The sequence below is a fragment of the Clupea harengus genome, chromosome 3 (genome assembly GCF_900700415.2).
Source record: "Clupea harengus chromosome 3, Ch_v2.0.2, whole genome shotgun sequence".
Lineage (NCBI taxonomy): Eukaryota > Metazoa > Chordata > Actinopteri > Clupeiformes > Clupeidae > Clupea > Clupea harengus.
Genome location: NC_045154.1, coordinates 15,080,381 through 15,101,366, shown reverse-complemented (window position 1 = coordinate 15,101,366; position 20,986 = coordinate 15,080,381). Strand labels below are relative to the sequence as shown.

At 48.4% G+C, this 20,986-nt stretch overlaps 1 protein-coding gene across 2 annotated transcripts in view; it reads left to right on the top strand.

Moving 5' to 3' along the window:
• The window catches only part of arid3b (AT rich interactive domain 3B (BRIGHT-like)), a 33,300-nt gene that overhangs the window by 9,042 nt on the left and 3,272 nt on the right, over positions 1 to 20,986 (top strand). For both annotated transcript variants that reach the window (XM_031564676.1, XM_031564675.1), the window contains 3 exons: positions 6,443 to 6,517; positions 7,452 to 7,524; positions 19,923 to 20,106. In XM_031564676.1, the coding sequence (XP_031420536.1) occupies positions 6,443 to 6,517; positions 7,452 to 7,524; positions 19,923 to 20,106 (332 nt within the window). The remainder of the gene's footprint in view (positions 1 to 6,442; positions 6,518 to 7,451; positions 7,525 to 19,922; positions 20,107 to 20,986) is intronic.

Below are 20,986 nucleotides of genomic sequence, written 5' to 3'. Positions count from 1 at the left end.
GGGGGCGTGTCGGGGCAGACTGGGCCTGTGATTTGTGACCTTTCTAGTCCGTTTGACTGGGTGCCACGGGGGCCATAATGGACAGGGTGGGGGTAATTGAGCAGAGAGGTCAACAGGAGGGGGCGGTTTGCTTTTTTTTTTTTTTATCTGTCCATTTCCTCTTATCCTCCGCCCAGTAGAGTCCAGCGCCGCGGGGCCTGTGGGGGTGTGGGCCTGTTCGGACTCGCGCGGGGGTGTGGGCCTGTTCGGACTCGCGTGGGGGTTTGGGCCTGTTCGGACTCGCGTGGGGGTTTGGGCCTGTGGGGGTGTGGGCCTGTCCTGACTCGCGTTTGGCCAGTGGAAGCGGATTAGGCCGCCACCCCACGCTGCTAGGCTGGAGCCCACAGACAAAGAGGAAAAGAGAGCCGCTCTGTGAACACTATTCATGCGGGAAATGATCCCTGATAAGCGCTGACGTAGGCGGAGACAGACGTGTCTTTGAGGAGCCGGGGCGGAGACGGTGTCCTGGTGACGGTGTCGTGGAGGAGGCCACTGAGCATGTGCGGGGTGGGGACGTAAGGTCATGAGTCGCTCATCAGAGATGGAACCTACAGGATCCATTTAGACATGGCCTGCATCCTGGGGGGGAGAGAGAGAGTGTGTGTGTGTGTGTGTGTGTGAGAGGGGTGACAGCAGTGTGGTCTTTTACACATTTCTCTGATGTGTGTGTTTGCACCACAACGTCCTCCCCATCTGTGTGTGTGTGTGTGTGTGTGGTTGCACCAACAGGGTTTGTTCAGAAGTATCCCATGTTGGCCCCACGGGAAGCTCCTGGCATGGGGCATTAAAGTGTGTGTGTGTGTGTGTGTGTGTGTGTGTGTGTGTGTGTGTGTGTGTGTGTTGTTTGCATTGAGGTGTATGCAGAAGGGGGAGAGGAGGCCCCTCTGGTAGAGGAATGTAATGCCTCAGTAACAGGGGCTTCAGCAGAGAGTGTGTGTGTGTGTGTGAAGAGCAAGTACCTAGTGAGACTGTGTTTGTCTTGGTTTGTTGTGTATTATGTTGTTGTTGTGTTTGTCGGGTCTTTCCTTGCCTGGTTTTGAAATGTTTCTGATGTCCTCATAAAAGCAGAGACTGCTGAAGGCTTTGAGAAGAGAAGAAGACAACAGTGTTCTACGCCCTGTCCCGATCACCAGGGTTCTAAGCCCTGTCCCGATCACCAGGGTTCTAAACTCTGTCCCGATCACCAGGGTTCTAAGCCCTGTCCCGATCACCAGTGTTCTCTCATGAACTCTTTTACTCGGTCCTCTTCATGATCTCACAGACCAGCGATGATCCTGAGGAGGGATAAGCTTTTGTTACACAGGAGGGCCACACCTGTGTCCATTTGTTTGAAAGACGATCCATTTTGTCAGATGCCCCACTATCCGTCCTCAGAGGATTACTGTCGCCCCGGGCCAGCAGAGGAGGAGGAGGAGGTGTGCTGGGGATGGGATGGGAGGTGCTGTGGGCCTGGGCCAGCAGATGAGGAGGAGGTGGGCTGGGGATGGGATGGTGCTGTGGGCCTGGGCCAGCAGAGGAGGAGGAGGAGGAGGAGGGATGAGGAGGAGGAGGAGGAGGAGGAGAAGAAGAAGAAGAAGAAGAAGAAGGAGGTGGGCTGGGGATGGGATGGTGCTGTGGGCCTCGGCTCTTACCTCTCTCTGTCGTCTGTCAGCTGACTCAGCTCCATCCAGTCTGTTTCCTATCACCCATCAGCTCCATCCAGTCTGTTTCCTGTCACCCATCAGCTCCATCCAGTCTGTTTCCTATCACCCATCAGCTCCGTCCAGTCTGTTTCCTATCACCCATCAGCTCCATCCAGTCTGTTTCCCATCACCCATCAGCTCCATCCAGTCTGTTTCCCATCACCCATCAGCTCCATCCAGTCTGTTTCCTATCACCCATCAGCTCCATCCAGTCTGTTTCCTATCACCCATCAGCTCCATCCAGTCTGTTTCCCATCACCCATCAGCTCCATCCAGTCTGTTTACTATCACCCATCAGCTCCGTCCAGTCTGTTTCCTATCAGCCAGCCGTCTCCAGGCTCCTGTGAGGGGTGTCTGTGCAGAGCGGAGGGTCTCTGTGGGGCTGTGCTGTACTGTGCCCTGCTATCAGATCCCTTACAGCCCTGGAGGATAAAGAGCCCCCTGTGCCCCCCGCAGCCCCCTGGCACAGCAAGAGGCCGAATAAATGATTCACTGACTTCCAGCAAGAGGCTTGATGGCCCAATTATTTGCTCTGGATTAAAGATTGAGTCAGCGGCACGGCGGGGGGGGGGGGGGGGGGGGGGGGGGGCAGAGAAAGGCTGCCTGTGGGCCACATGGGGTCGGCAGCTGCCGCGTGGTAAGGAATCTGATTACCGTATGGAATCTGATTACCGTATGGAATCTGATGGCAGTGTGGAATCTGATGGCCGTATGGGCGCTCACCATGGCCACTCTAATCCCAGAAAGGGAAACGCTCGAGCCCAGCCCAGCCCAGAGCTGCAGAAGTGGCTAGAGATGGGTAGCTGGTGTGTGCAGGGCTGTGTGTGGAGCGCATGTTTTAAAGATGGGTAGCTGGTGTGTGCAGGGCTGTGTGTGGAGCGCATGTTTTAGAGATGGGTAGCTGGTGTGTGCAGGGCTGTGTGTGGAGCGCATGTTTTAGAGATCAGCGCTAGGTGCATCCTGATGTGCAGGCGGCTGCAGGAGGGAGCGTACATCACTGCTGACAGTTTCAGGAGATCCATCCGCCTCTGGGACTCAGAGAGGACACCACTGGTACTTTACAATATACACACACACACACACACACACACACACACACACACACACACACACACACACACACCCACACACACACACACCACTGATTCTTTACTCATCTCACACACGCATTACGGCGGAGGCTCTGTGTGTGTCTTTGGCCATGTAGTGTAGCTCAGTGGCGGTGATTAATGGAGGTCTTCAGGAGGCCTTGGACCCAACACAGCCTTGAAGTTTTCTCCCTCTCTGTCTGCATAAGACATCTCTGTCTCCTTACACACACACACACACACACACACACACACACACACACACACACCCTCTCTGAGTCTGCTGCGGTCGGCCTGGATGTGGGTCCCAAAGGGTCACTGTACAGCATGACTTTATAACTGGCTGTGGAGGTGTGTGTGTTTGAGTGTGTGTGTGTGTGTGTGTGTGTGTGTGTGTGTGTGTGTGTGTGTGTGGAAGGGTTCCTCCGTGTAGAGAGACGAGAACAGGCACCGATACTGATACTGGTTCCCTCTGAGATCCCTCACCTAAGTGCAGCTCAGGAGAGGTAATTTCCCATCGCATTAAAAGGTGTTAGTCGGTGTGTGTGTGTGATGTGTGTGTTTTGTGTGTGTTTTGTGTGTGTGTGTGACTCTCTTCTCCAGCCTAGAGGAGAGGGCTGATGGGAGGAGAATCTGTTTGCTAAAGTGATTATTTGCTCAGCTATGCGGCTTCTTTATCTGATTAATTTGGGGGAGGGGAGCGCGCGTGTGTGTGTGTGTGTGTGTGTGTGTGTGTGTGTGTGTGAGGACCCAGTAACCCAGATGGCCCTCTCCTTCCTCCTGCCCTGTAATGTGGCCACTCAGCCCCCCTCCCCCACCCACACTAATGTGATTAGCCCCCGCACCGCCTGCTCTGGCCGCCTGCTCTGGACGCCTGCTCTGGACGCTCGGCCTGGACGCCTGAGAGCAGCTGCACTCTGCTCCGTGCTCCGGCCTGACCGCCTGTCTCGCCACCTCTGCTTGTATATGTTTAGGGTTGGTGTGTGTGTGTGTGTGAGAGAGAGAGAGTGTGTGTGTGTGTGTGTGTGTGGGTCACACTGCACATGTGCCTGACGTGCGCAACAGGACTCAGGAATGGAGGGTGCGGGGGGGGGGGGGTTTACAGCGGCTGTGTAAGGCAAAATAAAAGAGCTGTTAGCTTTGTTTAGTATAAATGTTTACCTTTGAACTGAATTCACATTCACACATGCACACACACACACACACACACACACACACACACACACACACACACACACACACAGAGTTGCCGAGACAATACCACACAGTATGTCTTCCTGCACAGTTGCAGGCCCCCGCTCCCGTGGTGTTGTCCTCTGCTGCTCACAGCTGGTGCTTGTGTGTGTGTGTGTGTGTCTGCTGTAAATAGAGACCAGCCCCTCCCCCCCCCCAGCTGTGAATCACTTTGCACATTAAAAGGGGTCGAGCGATGGCCCAAATAAAACTCCTTTCTGCCCCTCAGGCTGTTCTCCTCCTGCGTCTCTGGTGGAGAGGGGATGGAGGGGCGGTGTGTCTGTGGCCACTGGCTTCCATGTTATTGTGTTACATGAGACTGATTAGACCGTCCTCTTCTCTCAATGCACAGCACAGTACAGCACATGTTATTGTGTTACATCAGACTGTCCTATTCTCTCGCAGCGCATTCTGTTACATGAGACTGATTAGACTGTCCTCTTCTCTCGATGCACAGCACAGCACATGTTATTGTGTTAGATTACACTGACTAGAGTTAGACTGTCCTTTTCTCTCGATGCACAGCACAGCACAGCACATTGTGTTACATTAGACTGTCCTCTTCTCTCAATGCACAGCACAGCACATTGTGTTACATTAGACTGTCCTCTTCTCTCAATGCACAGCACAGCACAGCACAGCACAGCACTTTGTGTTACATTAGACTGTCCTCTTCTCTCAATGCACAGCAGAGCACATGTTATTGTGTTCGATTACAATGATTAGACTGTCCTCTTCTCTCAATGCACAGCACAGCACATGTTATTGTGTTAGATTAGACTGTCCTCTTCTCTCAATGCACAGCACAGCACATTGTGTTAGATTAGACTGATTAGACTGTCCTCTTCTCTCAATGCACAGCACAGCACAGCACATGTTATTGTGTTAGATTAGACTGATTAGACACAGCACACAGGGCAGCGCAGGGCAGCAAGGGGGAGTTGTACAGAAATGGGTGGGTTGGATAACCACTGCAGTGTTGGGTTGAGCCACATAAGGCACTTTGGTGGTGTGTGTTGGCTTGTGTTGGTGTGTGTGTTGGTGTGTGCGTTGGCGTGTGTATGTGTGTGTTGGTGTGTGTTGGCGTGTGTTAGCAGCGGGCACATTTAGTCATTTAGCAGACACAGCAGTGTGTTTCCACACGCGCAGGTGGTCAAGCCTGAGGGAGCCTCCGTCCGCCTCCGTCCTCCTGATGGGCTAAGCTGTCCGCTCGTGCTCTACTGTTGCTCTAACACTCGGACGTGTCTGACCTCCCTGACCTCTGCTTAGCATGGCAGGAGCTCGGGGGTGTCCTGAGAGGTCAAAGGTCAGAGTAGCAGAGAAAGAGACTGGACACTTGGTTTCTTTCCTTTCTTCTCCTGTTTGTTTTTCCCAGCCCTACACAAACACACAAACTCTCTCTCTCATCCTTACACACACACACACACACACACACACACACACACACACACACACACTCACACTCACTCACTCACTCTCTCTCTCTCTCTCTCTCTCTCTCTCTCTCTCTCTCTCTCTCTCTCTCTCTCTCTCTCTCTCTCTCTCTCTCTCTCTCTCTCTCTCTCTCTCTCTCTCTTTCATTCTTACATACACACATACTCTCTCTCTCATTCTTACACACATACACTTTCTCTCATTCTTACATACACACACACACACACACACACACACACACTCACTCTCTCTCTCTCTCTCTCTCTCTCTCTCACTCATTCTTAGTCACACATTCTCTCTCTCTCTCTCATTCTTACACACACACACTCACACACACTCTCTTTTTCATTCTTACATACATACACACATACACTCTCTCTCATTCTTACACACACACACTCTGTCTCTCTCATTCTTACACACACACACTCTCTCATTCTTACATACACACACACACACATACACTTTCTCTCATTCTTACATACACACACTCTCTCTCTCTCTCTCTCTCTCTCTCTCATTCTTACACACACACACATCCTCTCTCATTCTTACACACACACACACAGTCACACACACACACACACTGCCCCTCTTTCTCATTCTCACACACACACTCTTTCTCATTCTAACACTCTCTCTCTCATTCTCTCACACATACATACACACACACACTGCCCCTCTTTCTCATTCTCACACACACTCTCTCTCTCATTCTCTTGTGCTGTTGTATCTAAATTGATTGAGCAAGGTGGTAACATCACTATGATCATGGGCTTGTTACCTAGGAAACCTGCATGCAGACCATGGGCTTGTTTCCGTGGAAACCTGCATGCAGATGATGACGGTGCGTACCTGCACTGTACTGTAAGTTGCTCTGGCTAAGTATCTGCTAACTTTACTGTAAGTTGCTCTGGCTAAGCGTCTGCTAACTGGATCCAATGTTGCCTCTGTGTTTCTGTGCAGAATGGAAACGTGAGCTGGACGGAAGAGGGCGAGGGAGGGAGAGCCAAAGGAGAAGCATCCAGAGACTTCGCCAAGGTAACAGTACCTACAACAGGAACCATACCACAACATAGCATTAGCTTCAACAGGAACCATACCACAGCATAGCATTACCTACAACAGGAACCATACCTCAACAAAGCGTTACCTACAACAGGAACCATACCGCAACAAAGCGTTACCTTCAACAGGAACCATACCACAACATAGCTTTACCTCTAATAGGAACCATACCACAATATACCGTTACCTTCAACAGGAACCATACCTCAACATGGCATTACCTTCAACAGGAACTATACCACAACATAGCATTAGCTTCAACAGGAACCATACCACAGCATAGCATTACCTTCAACAGGAACCACAGGACAGTGTGGCATTAGCTTCAAAAAGAACCCTACGACAACGCAGCATTACGTTTAACAAGAACCTCAAACAATTTAGCACTCGCTTCAACAGGAACCTCACAACAACTTGGCACTAGCTTCAACAGGAACCTCACTACAGAGTACTGTTATGCGTGTCAGAGGCCAAATGAAAACATAACTTTGTTTGTCAAGACTGCATGTTGACAATTGAGAACATAAAGTTATGTCAGTCAATCTCCATGAATCTCTAACTTACAGTCGTCATAAGGGTTGTGGAAAACAAGCAGTTACATCACCACACATGTCATTGCAGTCTGATAAACGTTAACGTTGTGCTCATCAAAATGATATGCATCAAAGTTCTCTTTCCACAACTGAAATTATATAAAGTGACCGTGACCTCAGTTGTGTGGGGAACGACGGCCCAACATGGGGTCCTTCTTTCTTTGTGGCTTAACACCCATGATTTCCTGTTGTTGTGGTTTAGCGTGTTGTTGGGGGATGCTTTATGGGATGGTTTCTACGGGCGTGTTGCTAGGGGATGGTTTATGGGATGGTTTCTATGGGCATCTTCTGAGGTCATCTTTTTGCCCCTGCAGCTTTATGAACTGGACAGTGACCCCAACAGGAAGGAGTTCCTGGATGACCTTTTCACCTTCATGCAGAAGAGAGGTGAGTGCACAGCACGTTACTCTGGGTCTCGTCCCTCTAGTCTGTGGTGTCGCAGAGTTCACTGAGGGAGGTGTGTGGGTGTGTGTGTGTTGCCAAGCACAAAACTAAAGGCCTCTTTGTGTCATATCAGAGGGTGAAACAGCACGGCTTTAAATGCCAGTCTCGGCACATTGACCCTCTCTTAGAGATCATGCAGCAATCTACACACACACACACACACACACACACACACACACACACTCTTAGACCTCATGCAGTAATCTACACACACACACACACACACACTCTTAGACCTCATGCAGTAATCTACACACACACATTCTTAGACCTCATGCAGTAATCTACACACACACACACTCTTAGACTTCATGCCGTAATCTACACACACACTTAGACTCTATGCAGTAATCTACACACACACACACACACACACACACTCACTCACTCACTCACTCACTCACTCTGAGTGCCGCCCCCCTGTGAAATGAGTGTCATGTTCCCATGGCGATGGGTTGTCATGGTGAGATGAGGTGGACGGCGTCATCAGACAGACTAGACTAAGCTGTCAGTGACACTGTTTGACTGGGCTGTTAACCCTTCAGCCAAGAGTTTAAACTCAACCAGATGGGCCCCCTCACCACACACACACTCTGCCACTTACCTCTCATGATCTAAAGATGATGGGGGGGGGGGGGGGGGGGGGGGGGGGGCGCTGCGCGCGCGCCCCCCTTCCCCACACACACACATTATCCCACTTACCTTTCATGATCCAAAGATGATGGTGTGTGTGTGTCTGTGCGTCCCTCCCCCACACACATTTACTGGTTCCCTCTTATGATCTAAGGACTGTGGTGTGTGTGTGTGTGTGTGTAGGCTACTCTCAATAGCCCATGACTGAAGAGTCCAGTCTTGGTGCGTGTCAGTGTGCTCTATTGAGGATGATTAATGCAGTGTGTGTGTGTGTGTGTGTGTGTGTGTGTGTGTGTGTGTGTGTGTGTGTGTGTGGCTGTGTGTGTGTGGCTGTGTGTGTGTGGCTGTGCTGTGCAGTGCAGTGCTGGGTGAAACTGGAGTAGGGTGAGAGTGCCTCCTCGTGTGGGTTTGCCGAGGGCTTCCTGCTCGTCTGGCACCGGGTCCAGTCTGTGCTGTGATTGGTCTGTGTGGTCCAGTCTGTGCTGTGATTGGTCTGTGTGGTCCAGTCTGTGCTGTGATTGGTCCAGTCTGTGCTGTGATTGGTCTGTGCTCCTCCCTCACTGGTGATTGGTCTCTGGGGTCCAGTCTGCTGTGATTGGTCTCTGGGGTCCAGTCTGTGCTGTGATTGGTCTGTGTGGTCCAGTCTGTGCTGTGATTGGTCTCTGGGGTCCAGTCTGTGCTGTGATTGGTCTGTGTGGTCCAGTCTGTGCTGTGATTGGTCTCTGGGGTCCAGTCTGTGCTGTGATTGGTCTGTGTGGTCCAGTCTGTGCTGTGATTGGTCTGTGTGGTCCAGTCTGTGCTGTGATTGGTCTGTGCTCCTCCCTCCCTCACTGGGGATTGGTCTCGGGACATTGATGGACATGTTTCTCGCATCAGTGTCTCTCTCAAAGACTTTGGACATCTAGTGCAGACATGTCCAAGAGCAGAGCCCCAGCCTGGGAACTGTGTGTTTTATACTGTGTTTTTATACTGTGTGTTTTTATACAGTGTGTATTCAGCAGCTCAGTCTGGCCTCTGATATGAGCTTTGCTTTTGTGTCTTGGCATCTGAATGAGAGAAAACAGCTGGTTAATCTAAATGAGATAAAATGGCTGGTTAATCTGAACGAGAGAAAACAGCTAGTTAATCTGAATGAGAGAAAATAGCTGGTTAATCTGAATAAGAGAAAATAGCTGGTTAATCTGAATTAGAGAAAATAGCTGGTTAATCTAAATGAGAAAGTAGATATGAGATAAAATAGCTGTGTTAAAGGTGCCTTGAGGGATGTGGGGTCCAATGGTGTAGTGCAGTGGTTTTCAAACTTTTTGTGCCCAAGGCACACCAAAGGGCAAGCCAAAATCTCAAGGCACACCTGTATTCATATCCGTGCAAAATAGCCTCTATAACATGTGTTATCACTCTGTAAACGTTTATTTGTATTTACTAATGTTATAGGGAAAGGTGCATTCACCCCGTTTACACGATGGGAAAACGCATATATTTTCATGCGTTTTGGCCTTTCATTTACACAAAAACGGAGGTTGTATCATGGAAAACGATCATTTCTAAAAACTCCGGCCAAAGTGGAGATTTCTGAAAACTCCGTTTTTGTGTTTGCGTGTGAACTAGGTCAAACGGAGTTTTAGGTTCTCAAACGTCACAGTATGCGACTAAAAATGCATCACATCATGTGAGCGTCCTATGTTTACAGTTAGTTTGTTTACTGATCATGGATGCTGTTATGGTAGTGCTCATTTATACGTTAATGCAAACGCCTGTTTGTATTTACAAACACAACTGCTTTTCTATATGGAGGAGCAGAGGCGAAGAACTGCACGGAGTTCAGCAGTCTTTCTACTGCTTTCACTCCCAAGACGTAGGCCTGACATTGCCTGCCAACGTCGCCGCCGACGGTTTTGGATCCGACCAGGGCGAACTGCTGTCTGGTGGGAAAACTTCGAGAAAGAAGTCGTCCTCCCGGACGAATGGCATGAGAACTTCCGAATGTCGCGCTCATCACTACTGTCTCTTTCGGAGTTACTGCATCCCTCCATAGAAGGGCGTATTTATGCGGGTTCATGTAAACAGAAACTTTTTTGAAAACGATCTTGTGTGTACGACGTTATTTATGAAAACGGAGGGGCAGAAATATTCGTTTCTGTAAATACCCGGCTATGTGTAAATGTGGAGGGTCATCCGATTAGAATGAAGAAGAAAAGGGAGACTTGGATATCCAGTTGAATCATAACTCTTTGTATTAAATACTTGTAAAAAACAATGAATGCATTGAGGTGTAGGTGGGTGTATGTGGTAAAGCACAAACAGAAAATATACATTAATACATAACTCTGTAGTAGGCTACCATTTGAATAATAAATTATACAGGGAACTAGCCCTCGTGAGGCCAACAATGGCAGTGTTTTACTTGGCAGCCCCACTTATGTCAGTTGACTCGTCTACCTGTAGAGAAAATGTGCCGCTGACCTGAAGTTTCTCCGTCAACTATTGTGCTATGTCATCTGACATGTCATCGATCCTTCTTTTAACCGTATTATCTGACGAAGGCACTTTTGATAAGGCATTGGCGGCTTCTGGACCCAGCATGACACCTCCACATTTTTTTAAAGCGGGGAGGATGAGCTTCTCCGCTATTGTGTGTGTTTTTTCTGCTTTGCAATAAACTCCGCTAGCATATAACTTGCCTCCATAGCCTTATCAGACACTTTAACACAATCCAACAAACGGTCTTGCTGCCTCTGGTTCAGATTCCTCGCTCTTTTAAAGAAGGCCAAGTTCTTAATGACGTTTGAGCAAAACTAGCTAACCGCAAGCCGTTGTTGTTTGACAGGACATTCTAAGGTAACATTCTTTGCGCGTCTGTGTGTTGCGGCTAATATTTTGTTACAAATCTTACTGGCGCTAAGCCATCAATTCTGATATGTTATTGCAAAATTTGTATGGCTGTCACAAAATCCCACGGCACACCTGGCCTTGCCTCACGGCACACCAGTGTGCCGCGGCACACCATTTGGGAACCAATGGTGTAGTGAATGAGTTTCCCAATGCAGATGTGATTACTGATGCTATAGTAACTCAGTGCTATAGTATGGCGGTCGCTAACCGTGTGATCATTAGTAACTCAGTGCTATAGTATGGCGGTCGCTAACCGTGTGATCATTACTAGCTCAGTGCTATAGTATGGCGGTCGCTAACCGTGTGATCATTACTAGCTCAGTGCTATAGTATGGCGGTCGCTAACCGTGTGATCATTAGTAACTCAGTGCTATAGTATGGCGGTCGCTAACCGTGTGATCATTACTAGCTCAGTGCTATAGTATGGCGGTCGCTAACCGTGTGATCATTACTAGCTCAGTGCTATAGTATGGCGGTCGCTAACCGTGTGATCATTACTAGCTCAGTGCTATAGTATGGCGGTCGCTAACCGTGTGATCATTAGTAGCTCAGTGCTATAGTATGGCGGTCGCTAACCGTGTGATCATTACTAGCTCAGTGCTATAGTATGGCGGTCGCTAACCGTGTGATCATTACTAGCTCAGTGCTATAGTATGGCGGTCGCTAACCGTGTGATCATTACTAGCTCAGTGCTATAGTATGGCGGTCGCTAACCGTGTGATCATTAGTAACTCAGTGCTATAGCATGGCGGTCGCTAAACCGTGTGATCGTTAATGTAAAAAAATATTGAATTAGCCCTCAGAGATATCTGAATGTTTCCCTATATGGTGGGTTGCTTGATATTGATTGATTGATTGATTGATTGATTAAGAAAGAAACCTTTCATTCAGAACATACATTTGTGGTTGTAGAGGCTAGTTTGTTGCCATGGTTATCACACAAGCCATATAGTAGTGATTCACAACGACACACACACACACACACACACACACACAGAGCATGTGCCAGCGCCTTGGGCATTGTTCTTCATCTGTGAAACCTGATGAGACTGAAGAGGTAGAGATGGGGCCCTGCGTGTGTGTGTGTGTGTGTTGGGGGCAGCATAGGTGAGGGCTGGGTTTGGGGGATTGAGGGGGGATTGGGGTGGTGGTCACTGGATTAAGGGGCCCCCTGTCCCACAGCGGATGATTAATGAGGCTCTAAAAGTTTGGGGGCACACCCCCCCCCTTAGATATTGGTAATATGATGGACAGCACAGGAACAGAGAGCACAGCAGGGGGGGAGAAATGGAGAAAGAGGAGGAGGAGGAAATGTGGGATGAGAGATCTATGGCCAGAGAAAATGGTCTAAGGGGAGCGAGAGAGAGGAAAATAAGATTGAGGGGCGATCTCAGGAAAGAGAGAGACAGCGGAAGAGAGGGAAAGAGAGAGAGACAGAGCGGAAGAGAGAGATACAGAGCGGAAGGGAGATCTGGGGAAAGAGAGAGAGACAGAGCGGAAGAGAGATCTGAGGGGAAAAGAGTAAAATGAGAGAAAAGAAAGAAGACTGAGGGGTCGGAGTCAGAGAGCAGAAGGGAGAATGAGGAGATGGAAAGAGAGAGAGAGAAAGGGAGGATAAATTAAAACATAATATAAATAAGAGAGAATGAGTGAGGAAGGAACAGAGCAAATGGGAATGATGAGGGAGAGAGAGAGGGGAGGATGGAGAGAGAGGGGGGGGTGAAGAGAGAGAGGGGAGGATGAAGAGAATGATGGAGAGAGGGAGAGAATGATGGTGAGAGAGAGAGAGGAGGATGAAGAGAATGATGGTGAGAGAGAGAGGAGGATGAAGTGAAGAGAGAAGGAACAGAAAGAGGTGAGGAGATACACTGGGGAGGAGGAGAAGGAAAAGACCATCTGTAGGATCAGCTGTGTGTGTGTGTGTGTGTGTGTGTGTGTGTGTTCTGCTCTTCTCATCTCTATTATTTATGATGGTCTCTCTGTGCTTTATGTCTTCGTGGTCTTCCTATATCTCTCTTACACACACACACACACACACACACACACTCCTGCTGTTCCTGAAACATTTTAGGACTACCTGGAGATTTAGCGGACAAGAGGAACAAAATCTGTCCTTTCTTTCTTTCTTTCTTTCTTTCCTACCCTCTCCCCCTCTCTTCTTCTACTTCTCTCTCTCTCCCTCTCTCTCTCTCCTGCGCCCCCCTCTCTAGCGTTAAGCCCCCCCCCTCTCTCTCTTTCTCTCTCACCCCCTGTCCCTCTCTCTCTCTCCCTTCCCCTGTGTCTCTCTCTCTCTCTCTCTCTTCCTTGCGCCCCCTCTCTAGCGTTGAGCCCCCTCTCTCTCTCCCTTCCTCAAACATAAACAGAACGCTGGGGGCTTTGGCTTCCTTAAGCTCTGACAACTGACTTAATCACACACTCACCACCAGACCAGCCGCCTGTGTGTGTGTGTGTGTGTGTGTGTGTGTGTGTGTGTGTGTGTGTGTGTGTGTGTGTGTGTGTGTGTGTGTGTGTGTGTGTGTGTGTGTGTGTGTGTGTGTGTGTCAGTGTGCTCTGACAACTGACTTAATCACACACACACTCACCACCAGCCCAGCCGCCTGCTCATGGTGTCATCAGTTTGTGTGTGTGTCAGTGTGTTACATTCTGTTCATGGCATTTGAATAACATACATGAGGTGATGACGATGGCCCGGTAGTGTGTGTGTGTGTGTGTGTGTGTGTGTGTGTGTGTTACATTCTGTTCATGGCATTTGAATAACATACATGAGGTGATGACGATGGCCCGGTGGTGTGTGTGTGTGTGTGTGTGTGTGTGCGATGAGGTGATTCTGTGTCAGACAAGAACAGCTGATTTGGTGTGAATCTGACCCAGTTTGTGAAGTTTTAGTGAACTGGTGGGATTGTGTGTGTCTGAGCGCTTACTCTGTGGTGTGTGTCCTTAGGCGCGTACTCTGGTGTGTGTGTGTGTGTGAACAGAGGAAGGAGTAAGAATGTGAATTCTCAAGCCCCTAACAGTACTTGTATTGTTTTCTCTATTATGATTGATTTTAGGTGACCCAGTAAAAGACTGGAATGTGGAAGTGTGTGTGTGTGTGTGTGTGTGTGTGTGTGTGTGTGTCTGGTGCTGGGGCCTGGGGTCTGGGGTCTGTAGTTGTAGTCTGTGGTGTGATGTGTCTGGATACTTGTCAGCTCTGTGAGTGTATGTGGAGACTTTTGTAATATGTCTGGGGCAGGCGTCTTGGGTGTGTGTGAGTGTGTGCGAGTCTGAATCGTGTGCGTGTCTGAAGCTTGTGTGTGTGTGTGTGTGTGTCTGAAGCGTGTGTATTTAGGTGTAGTGTTGGCTGGCATGGCTTACTCAGGCAGTAGGCCTCTATTAGCCTCAACTCCACCCTCTGCGCACGCACACACACACACACACACACACACACACACACACACATGATCACACGTCCTGACTGAAATAGTTTCAGGCTTTTATATGAACCTCTCTGTCTCAGCAAGAGTTCTGCTGTCGTCCATGTTGCCTGCTGTGAGTTCCCAGGATGCACTGGGGCTTGTGTGATAAACATAATGTTGTTTGAGTTCTGCTGTGAGTTCCCAGGATGCACTGGGGCTTGTGTGAGTTCTGCTGTGGTATCGTGGCAAAATAGGCACATAGGTCATGCAGGCAAGCCCAGGGAAACAGGAAGTCGTGAGCTTGTTGCGAAGCGCGGGGTGTGTGTGTGTGTGTGTGTGTGTGTGTGTGTGTGTGTGTGTGTGTGTGTGTGTTTGTGTGTGTGTTTGTGTGTGTGTGTGTGTGTGTGTCTGGTCACAGGCCGGCATGAGAAGGGAGTGTAAATATTTAGTGCCGTGATGTGGTGACTGTGGCTGTGTTTGCGTGGGCCTCTCTATTTTTGGGTAAATCTGTTGTCTTTCAATCTGATCATATTTCCTCCCAACTGTAGCACAACCACATGCATTGTGCTGAGGTGTGTGTGTGTGTGTGTGTGTGTGTGTGTGTGTGTGTGTGTGTGTGTGTGTGTGTGTGTGTGCGTACGTGCGTCTCCACTGCAGTAACTCTTCTGCATCTCGCTCGCTCACACAGGCACAAACACACACACTCGCACATGTACAGGCACGCACACACACTCTCACACGCACACACGCACGCACACATGCACACACACAAACTCACATGCACACACACAAACTCACATGCACACACACTCACACACTCCTGTCAGCCCTGAGCACAGAAATAGTTTTATACGGGCATAGCAGTGTGAGGAGGACTCGCAGCAGTGGTTAAGCTGAACCGCCCTGCTGGTGTGGGTGTGTGTGTGTGGCGCTCCGTAACATTACTGCTACCGGCCAACAATAGCCCCTCTTCCTGAGCGCCCTGCCCTAGGGGTACTTATTTCCTGTTCTGCCCCCTCTCGTCCTCTGAGCAGGGGCGGTAAGAATAGCCACGGCATCACTGTGTGGCGTTGACCGCTTAATGTGGGCATTGTGACGGCCGCTAGCGCTGCGTTAGCTTAGCTTGACCAAGAGTATCACTGTGTGGCGTTGACTGGTTAATGTGGGCATTGTGACGGGCGCTAGCGCTGCGTTAGCTTAGCTTGACCAAGAGTATCACTGTGTGGCGTTGACTGCTTAATGTGGGCATTGTGACGGGCGCTAGCGCTGCGTTAGCTTAGCTTAGCTTAGCTTGACCGTGAGCATGAGTATGTGCGAGTCCCCTGCAGGTGGGCAGCTGTGTGTCTATATATAGGCCAGGGGCCACATCCAGCACCTAATTTTTACTGGGGAGGGGAGGGGGAGGCCTGTAATTGAGCATTGATACACCATCCAGAATCTTTCAAATCTGACACCACATGTCTCCATGGTCTCCATGTTCAGAGGTATGTGAAGCATCTCCACGGCGATCATGTGACTATCAGCTGTGCCCGGAGGGTGGAGGGTATCTCAGGTCCCGTCCTGCCGTGTCCGGATTAGATTAAGTAAATGTCATTAATGTCATTAACTCTGATTCGCCCGTCTGTGATACAGTGAGACGTCAGTGGGGAAGACACGGCAGTTACAGGAGCCCTGAGAGGCCGTGGGGATATGAGTTATATCACTACTTAAGCTATACGTCTACTTTAACTATATGTCTACTTTAGCTATATGTCTACTTTAACTATATGACTACTTAAGACTTCATGAGCAGTTGAGGTGTATGACTAGCTTAAGGCCCCGTCACACCATGACGTTCTGGTCAACGTTCTCTGAACTTTCTAATCGTTCAATTTCGAGCGTTCTAGGGCGATGTGGACACATCTGGCGTGTTACTAACGAAATAATTGCGTAGGACTGACACATGACTAGCGTGGGACTGACGCATGAGGAGTGTGTAACACCGACCAAGTGAAGTGTCACTGGTCCGCGACAAACGTGTGCTGACGTGTCACTCCAGCGCGACAAACGATAAGTCAACCTTAGAAGAGCGTGTTAAGAGTGTAATTTACGTGTGAATAATGACAGAAAAGCGTTTTCCTGGCGTGTGGGTTTTATGGTCAAACGGGTATAAAACGCTGGAAAATCATAGTGGATTCAGTTGATCTGAACAGTGAACATCATGCCGCCAAGACCACGAAAAGGTGTGAGGGGGGCTTCTGCTACTAGCGCTGCTGCAAGTAAGAAGATGATAAATGCTGCTGAAAGTAAGAAGAATACAAAGCCTCTTTCACTAGCAATGTCTTCGGACGAAGATTTACTGTTATTATTACTGTGATTTACGAAATAACGGGCGTTATTCCTGGGGTTTTATGTTATTAAAATAAATGATTTAAATTTTACACTGAATTTGTGTTTCTCAATGTTTATTATTAGAAAACATCAACACATCCACACACATTGTCCATGTCACAAGAGTCTTCATATCATATCCATCTGCCATGGAACAGCACCAGCTATAACAGTGCTCAGCTATGTTCAAGTTCAGTAGGCTACATCTACTTCATGCTGGCTCAAGCAAGCATATACCCTCCACTCCGCTTTTCGCTAGATTATGCAATGACCTTGCATGACATAATAGCATTGAATATGTAGATGTATAGTGCACAGAATAACGTTTGCAATGATGTAAGTTGCGTTTGTTGATCACGTATGGTTAATAACATATTAATTGTAGAAGGGACATGATAAAATCAAGATCTTCCCTTGGGGAAAAAACTTTCGCCGATATCTTCCTACGAGAGATGGGTTAGGTGCTCAAATTTCCCTGGATCAAAGAGGACGTTAGTAGGCATGTCCAAACTAAAAATCACGTCTCAGGATTGCTGCGCACATAAGTTATTTCGGGTGCATCAACTGTACTCAGTCTACCCTACCCAACGACTGACTATGATAGCCAAACGTGTGCAAAGTTAATAAAACGTTCCACGAAAGTTCTCCAGCGTTTAAATGAAACGTTGAAGAACGCTGATCTCCATGAGAACTTTTGTGCATGTTCAAAACTTTTTTTTTGGACCAGCGTTCTCCTCCGATCACCGACGATTACAGCGTTCACCAGCTTTCACACAAAGCTCTTCTGGCGCAATTCCAGCGACCATGGACGATTACCAACGTTTCCTCTAACATCATAGAACGTTGACCAGAACGTCATGGTGTGACGGGGCCTTTAGCTATGTAACTATTTTAAGTCTATGACTATTTTAAGTCTATGACTATTTTAACTATATGACTATTTTAACTATATGTCTACTTTAACTCTATGACTATTTTTAGCTGTATAACCATTTTAACTATGACTATTTTTAGCTGTATAACCATTTTAACTCTATGACTATTTTAACTCTATGTCTATTTTAACTCTGTCTATTTTAACTCTGACTATTTTAACTATATGTTTATTTTAACTCTGTCTATTTTAACTCTGACTATTTTAACTATATGACTATTTTAACTATTTGTCTACTTTAGCGTTAGCACTGGTCTGTGGCGTGAGCTTTAGAGGCATTAAGTGGCCTTTCCTGGCTGTCATGCTGCAGGGGTCTTTGGCCCGTAGGTGTGTGTTGAGGTCCGTAGGTGTGTGCCTGAGGCCCGTAGGTGTGTGCTTGACGCTCTATTCTATAAATGTGTCCTGACCCAGACATGGCCGCTGGTTACAGCCACCTTCTGCATTTTATATGTGGAAACACGTCCTATGGAAACTATAGAAACATCACAGGTCTGTGTGTGTGCGTGCGTGTGTGTGTGTGTGTGTATACATGAGAGTGTGTTCTTACGTATGGAACAGCTTTGGCCATGCTGAGTTCATATCCAGCGGCCCCCTCCCTAATAAGACAACCACAATCATGTCACATCTCGCCTCGTGTGTGTGTGTGTGTGTGTGTGTGTGTGTGTGTTTCAAGGCAAACATATGTGTGAGCATATGCTGCATGCAGTGTTCATGTGTGTGATGTGTTGTGCGTTGGCAAGTACACTATGCACATTGGCTAAATTAAGACATAATCTCAACTCTGAGCCAATCCCCCCTAACCACACACACACACACACACACACACACACACACACACACACACACACACACAGTCATTAATTGGTTTTATTCCAGGGCTTGTTCAGTGTGTGTGCATGGGGATTGAGCAGGCATTATGTTTACTCAAAGCCCCCCTCCCCCTGCCTTTCTGGAGTCAGGAGTGTGTGTGTGTGTGTGTTTACTCCCCCAAAATGGAGTCGTGTTTACTCCCCTAGCAGAGTGTAGTCAGGTGTGTGTGTGTGTGTGTGTGTGTGTGTTTTAAGTGGACCCAATCCCTCTAAATGAGCTTCATTAGGTTATGTGTGTGTGTATGTGTGTGTGTATCCATGCGCCCCCTACTGTGGCCCTTCCCGGATTAGCACTCATGCACTAGCCCCGGGGGCAGGAGCAGGGTAGATGTAGGGTAGATGTGGGGTCGGAGTGAGCAGCAGCAGCAGCTCCTTGTTAAAGGTGCAGTCCACAGTTCTAATCTCACACACTTTTCCTCATGATCCTCTAGCTGTCCATTCAGTGCTGGCGGTCAAAAACACCCCGCTGTTCAGCCAGTCCTGGCTCTGGATCTGGTTCTGGGTCTGTAAATGGGGAAAACGGAGTGACTCGGACCGAACCGTAAACAATCCCAGCCAATCAACAAATGTGCTTCAGGAGCACGGGAGGGGGGAATTTGATTGGCTGTTGAGCTCAAAGAATCAAAGGCCTTTTGCCAAACCGAACCCAAATGGCGGACTGCATGTTTAATGAACAAGTGGGTGGGGGCGCGCAGCAGCACGTAGCCCTTATTGACGAGCGCCTCTCCTATTGATGACCGCCTCCTCCTATTGACGAGTGCCTCTCCTGCCCCCATGCATGACCTCTCCCTCCAGCACTGACAGACATAGGGACAGTGGTAGATAAGGACACAGCAGGACATGGGGACACATAAGGACATGGGAGTTGGGGTTTGAGATGGTCATGGTATTTCACCAGTTGGAGCATTAAGCATTAACCCTTCTGGGACTAGGTGTGTGTGTGTGTGTGTGTGTGTGTGTGTGTGTGTGTGTGTGTGTGTGTGTGTGTGTGTGTGTGTGTGTGTGTGTGTGTGTGTGTGTGTCCAATGAACAGCTGAAGACAGTAGAGTCTAAATAATGTTTTTGTTTGATTTCTTGTGTGTGTGTGTCCAATGAACAGCTGAAGACAGTAGAGTCTAAATAATGTTTTTGTTTGATTTCTTGTGTGTGTGTGTGTGTCCAATGAACAGCTGAAGACAGTATAGTCTAAATAATGTTTTTGTTTGTTTTCTTGTGTGTGTGTGTGTGTGTGTGTGTGTGTGTGCGCAGGGACTCCAGTGAACCGCATCCCCATCATGGCCAAGCAGGTGCTGGACCTGTACAAGCTCTTCAAGCTGGTCACTGAGAAAGGAGGGCTGGTGGAGGTCATCAACAAGAAGATCTGGAGGGAGATCACCAAAGGCCTCAACCTGCCCACCTCCATCACCAGTGCTGCCTTCACGCTCCGCACACAGTAAGAGACACACACACACACACACACAGACCGGGTAAGACCTGGAGAGAGATCACCAAAGGTCAAAGGTGAGATCACTAGACTCCACGCTCCGCCCACAGTGAAGCCTTGAGTATGCTTGCTATGTTTAGGTCCGTGCTCGGTGTGTATGACGTGTGTGGCTCAGGGTCAAGAGAAATGAAAGCCATTAGCACTATATAGTCATTTAGCAGACGCAATCTCTATGCTAACCCTACGCTTTTATCCAACGCAATCTCTATGCTAACCCTTCGCTTTTATCCAACGCAATCTCTATGCTAACCCTTCGCTTTTATCCAACGCAATCTCTATGCTAACCCTTCGCTTTTATCCAACGCAATCTCTATGCTAACCCTACCCAACGCAAGGTACAGATGCAAATTTCCATTAGTTTGTTTGCTCCCTGGGAATAAACCTACTGGAGACCAACTGAAAGAATGATTACATGATTCATTCTTTTTTAAATGATTTTATGCTTCAGCGAATCATAGCTGATCAGATTAGCAGGAACGGTATTTTAAGGCAGGTTCCTACCGCTATTCGGATGGAGAAGTAAGCGGTTATGAAGGGGCAAAGAAATCTGTAGAACTACAACAAATAGGTGTTTGAGATAGATAGATAGATATGATCTCAAACACTGTGACTGAGTGATCGAGCTTGTGCGCTGAGAGACGTGTCTGCAACTGCAAAACTAGTACACTTTGGAGACGCACGTACGCATAAGCCCCATACTTAAGCCCTTAGACACACACACACACACACTGGTGATCTCCCTCCAGATCTTACCCTAAGACCTCAATCTGCCCACCTCTTATCAGTACTGCCTTCACACTTTGCACACCGGAAGACACGCGCACGCACA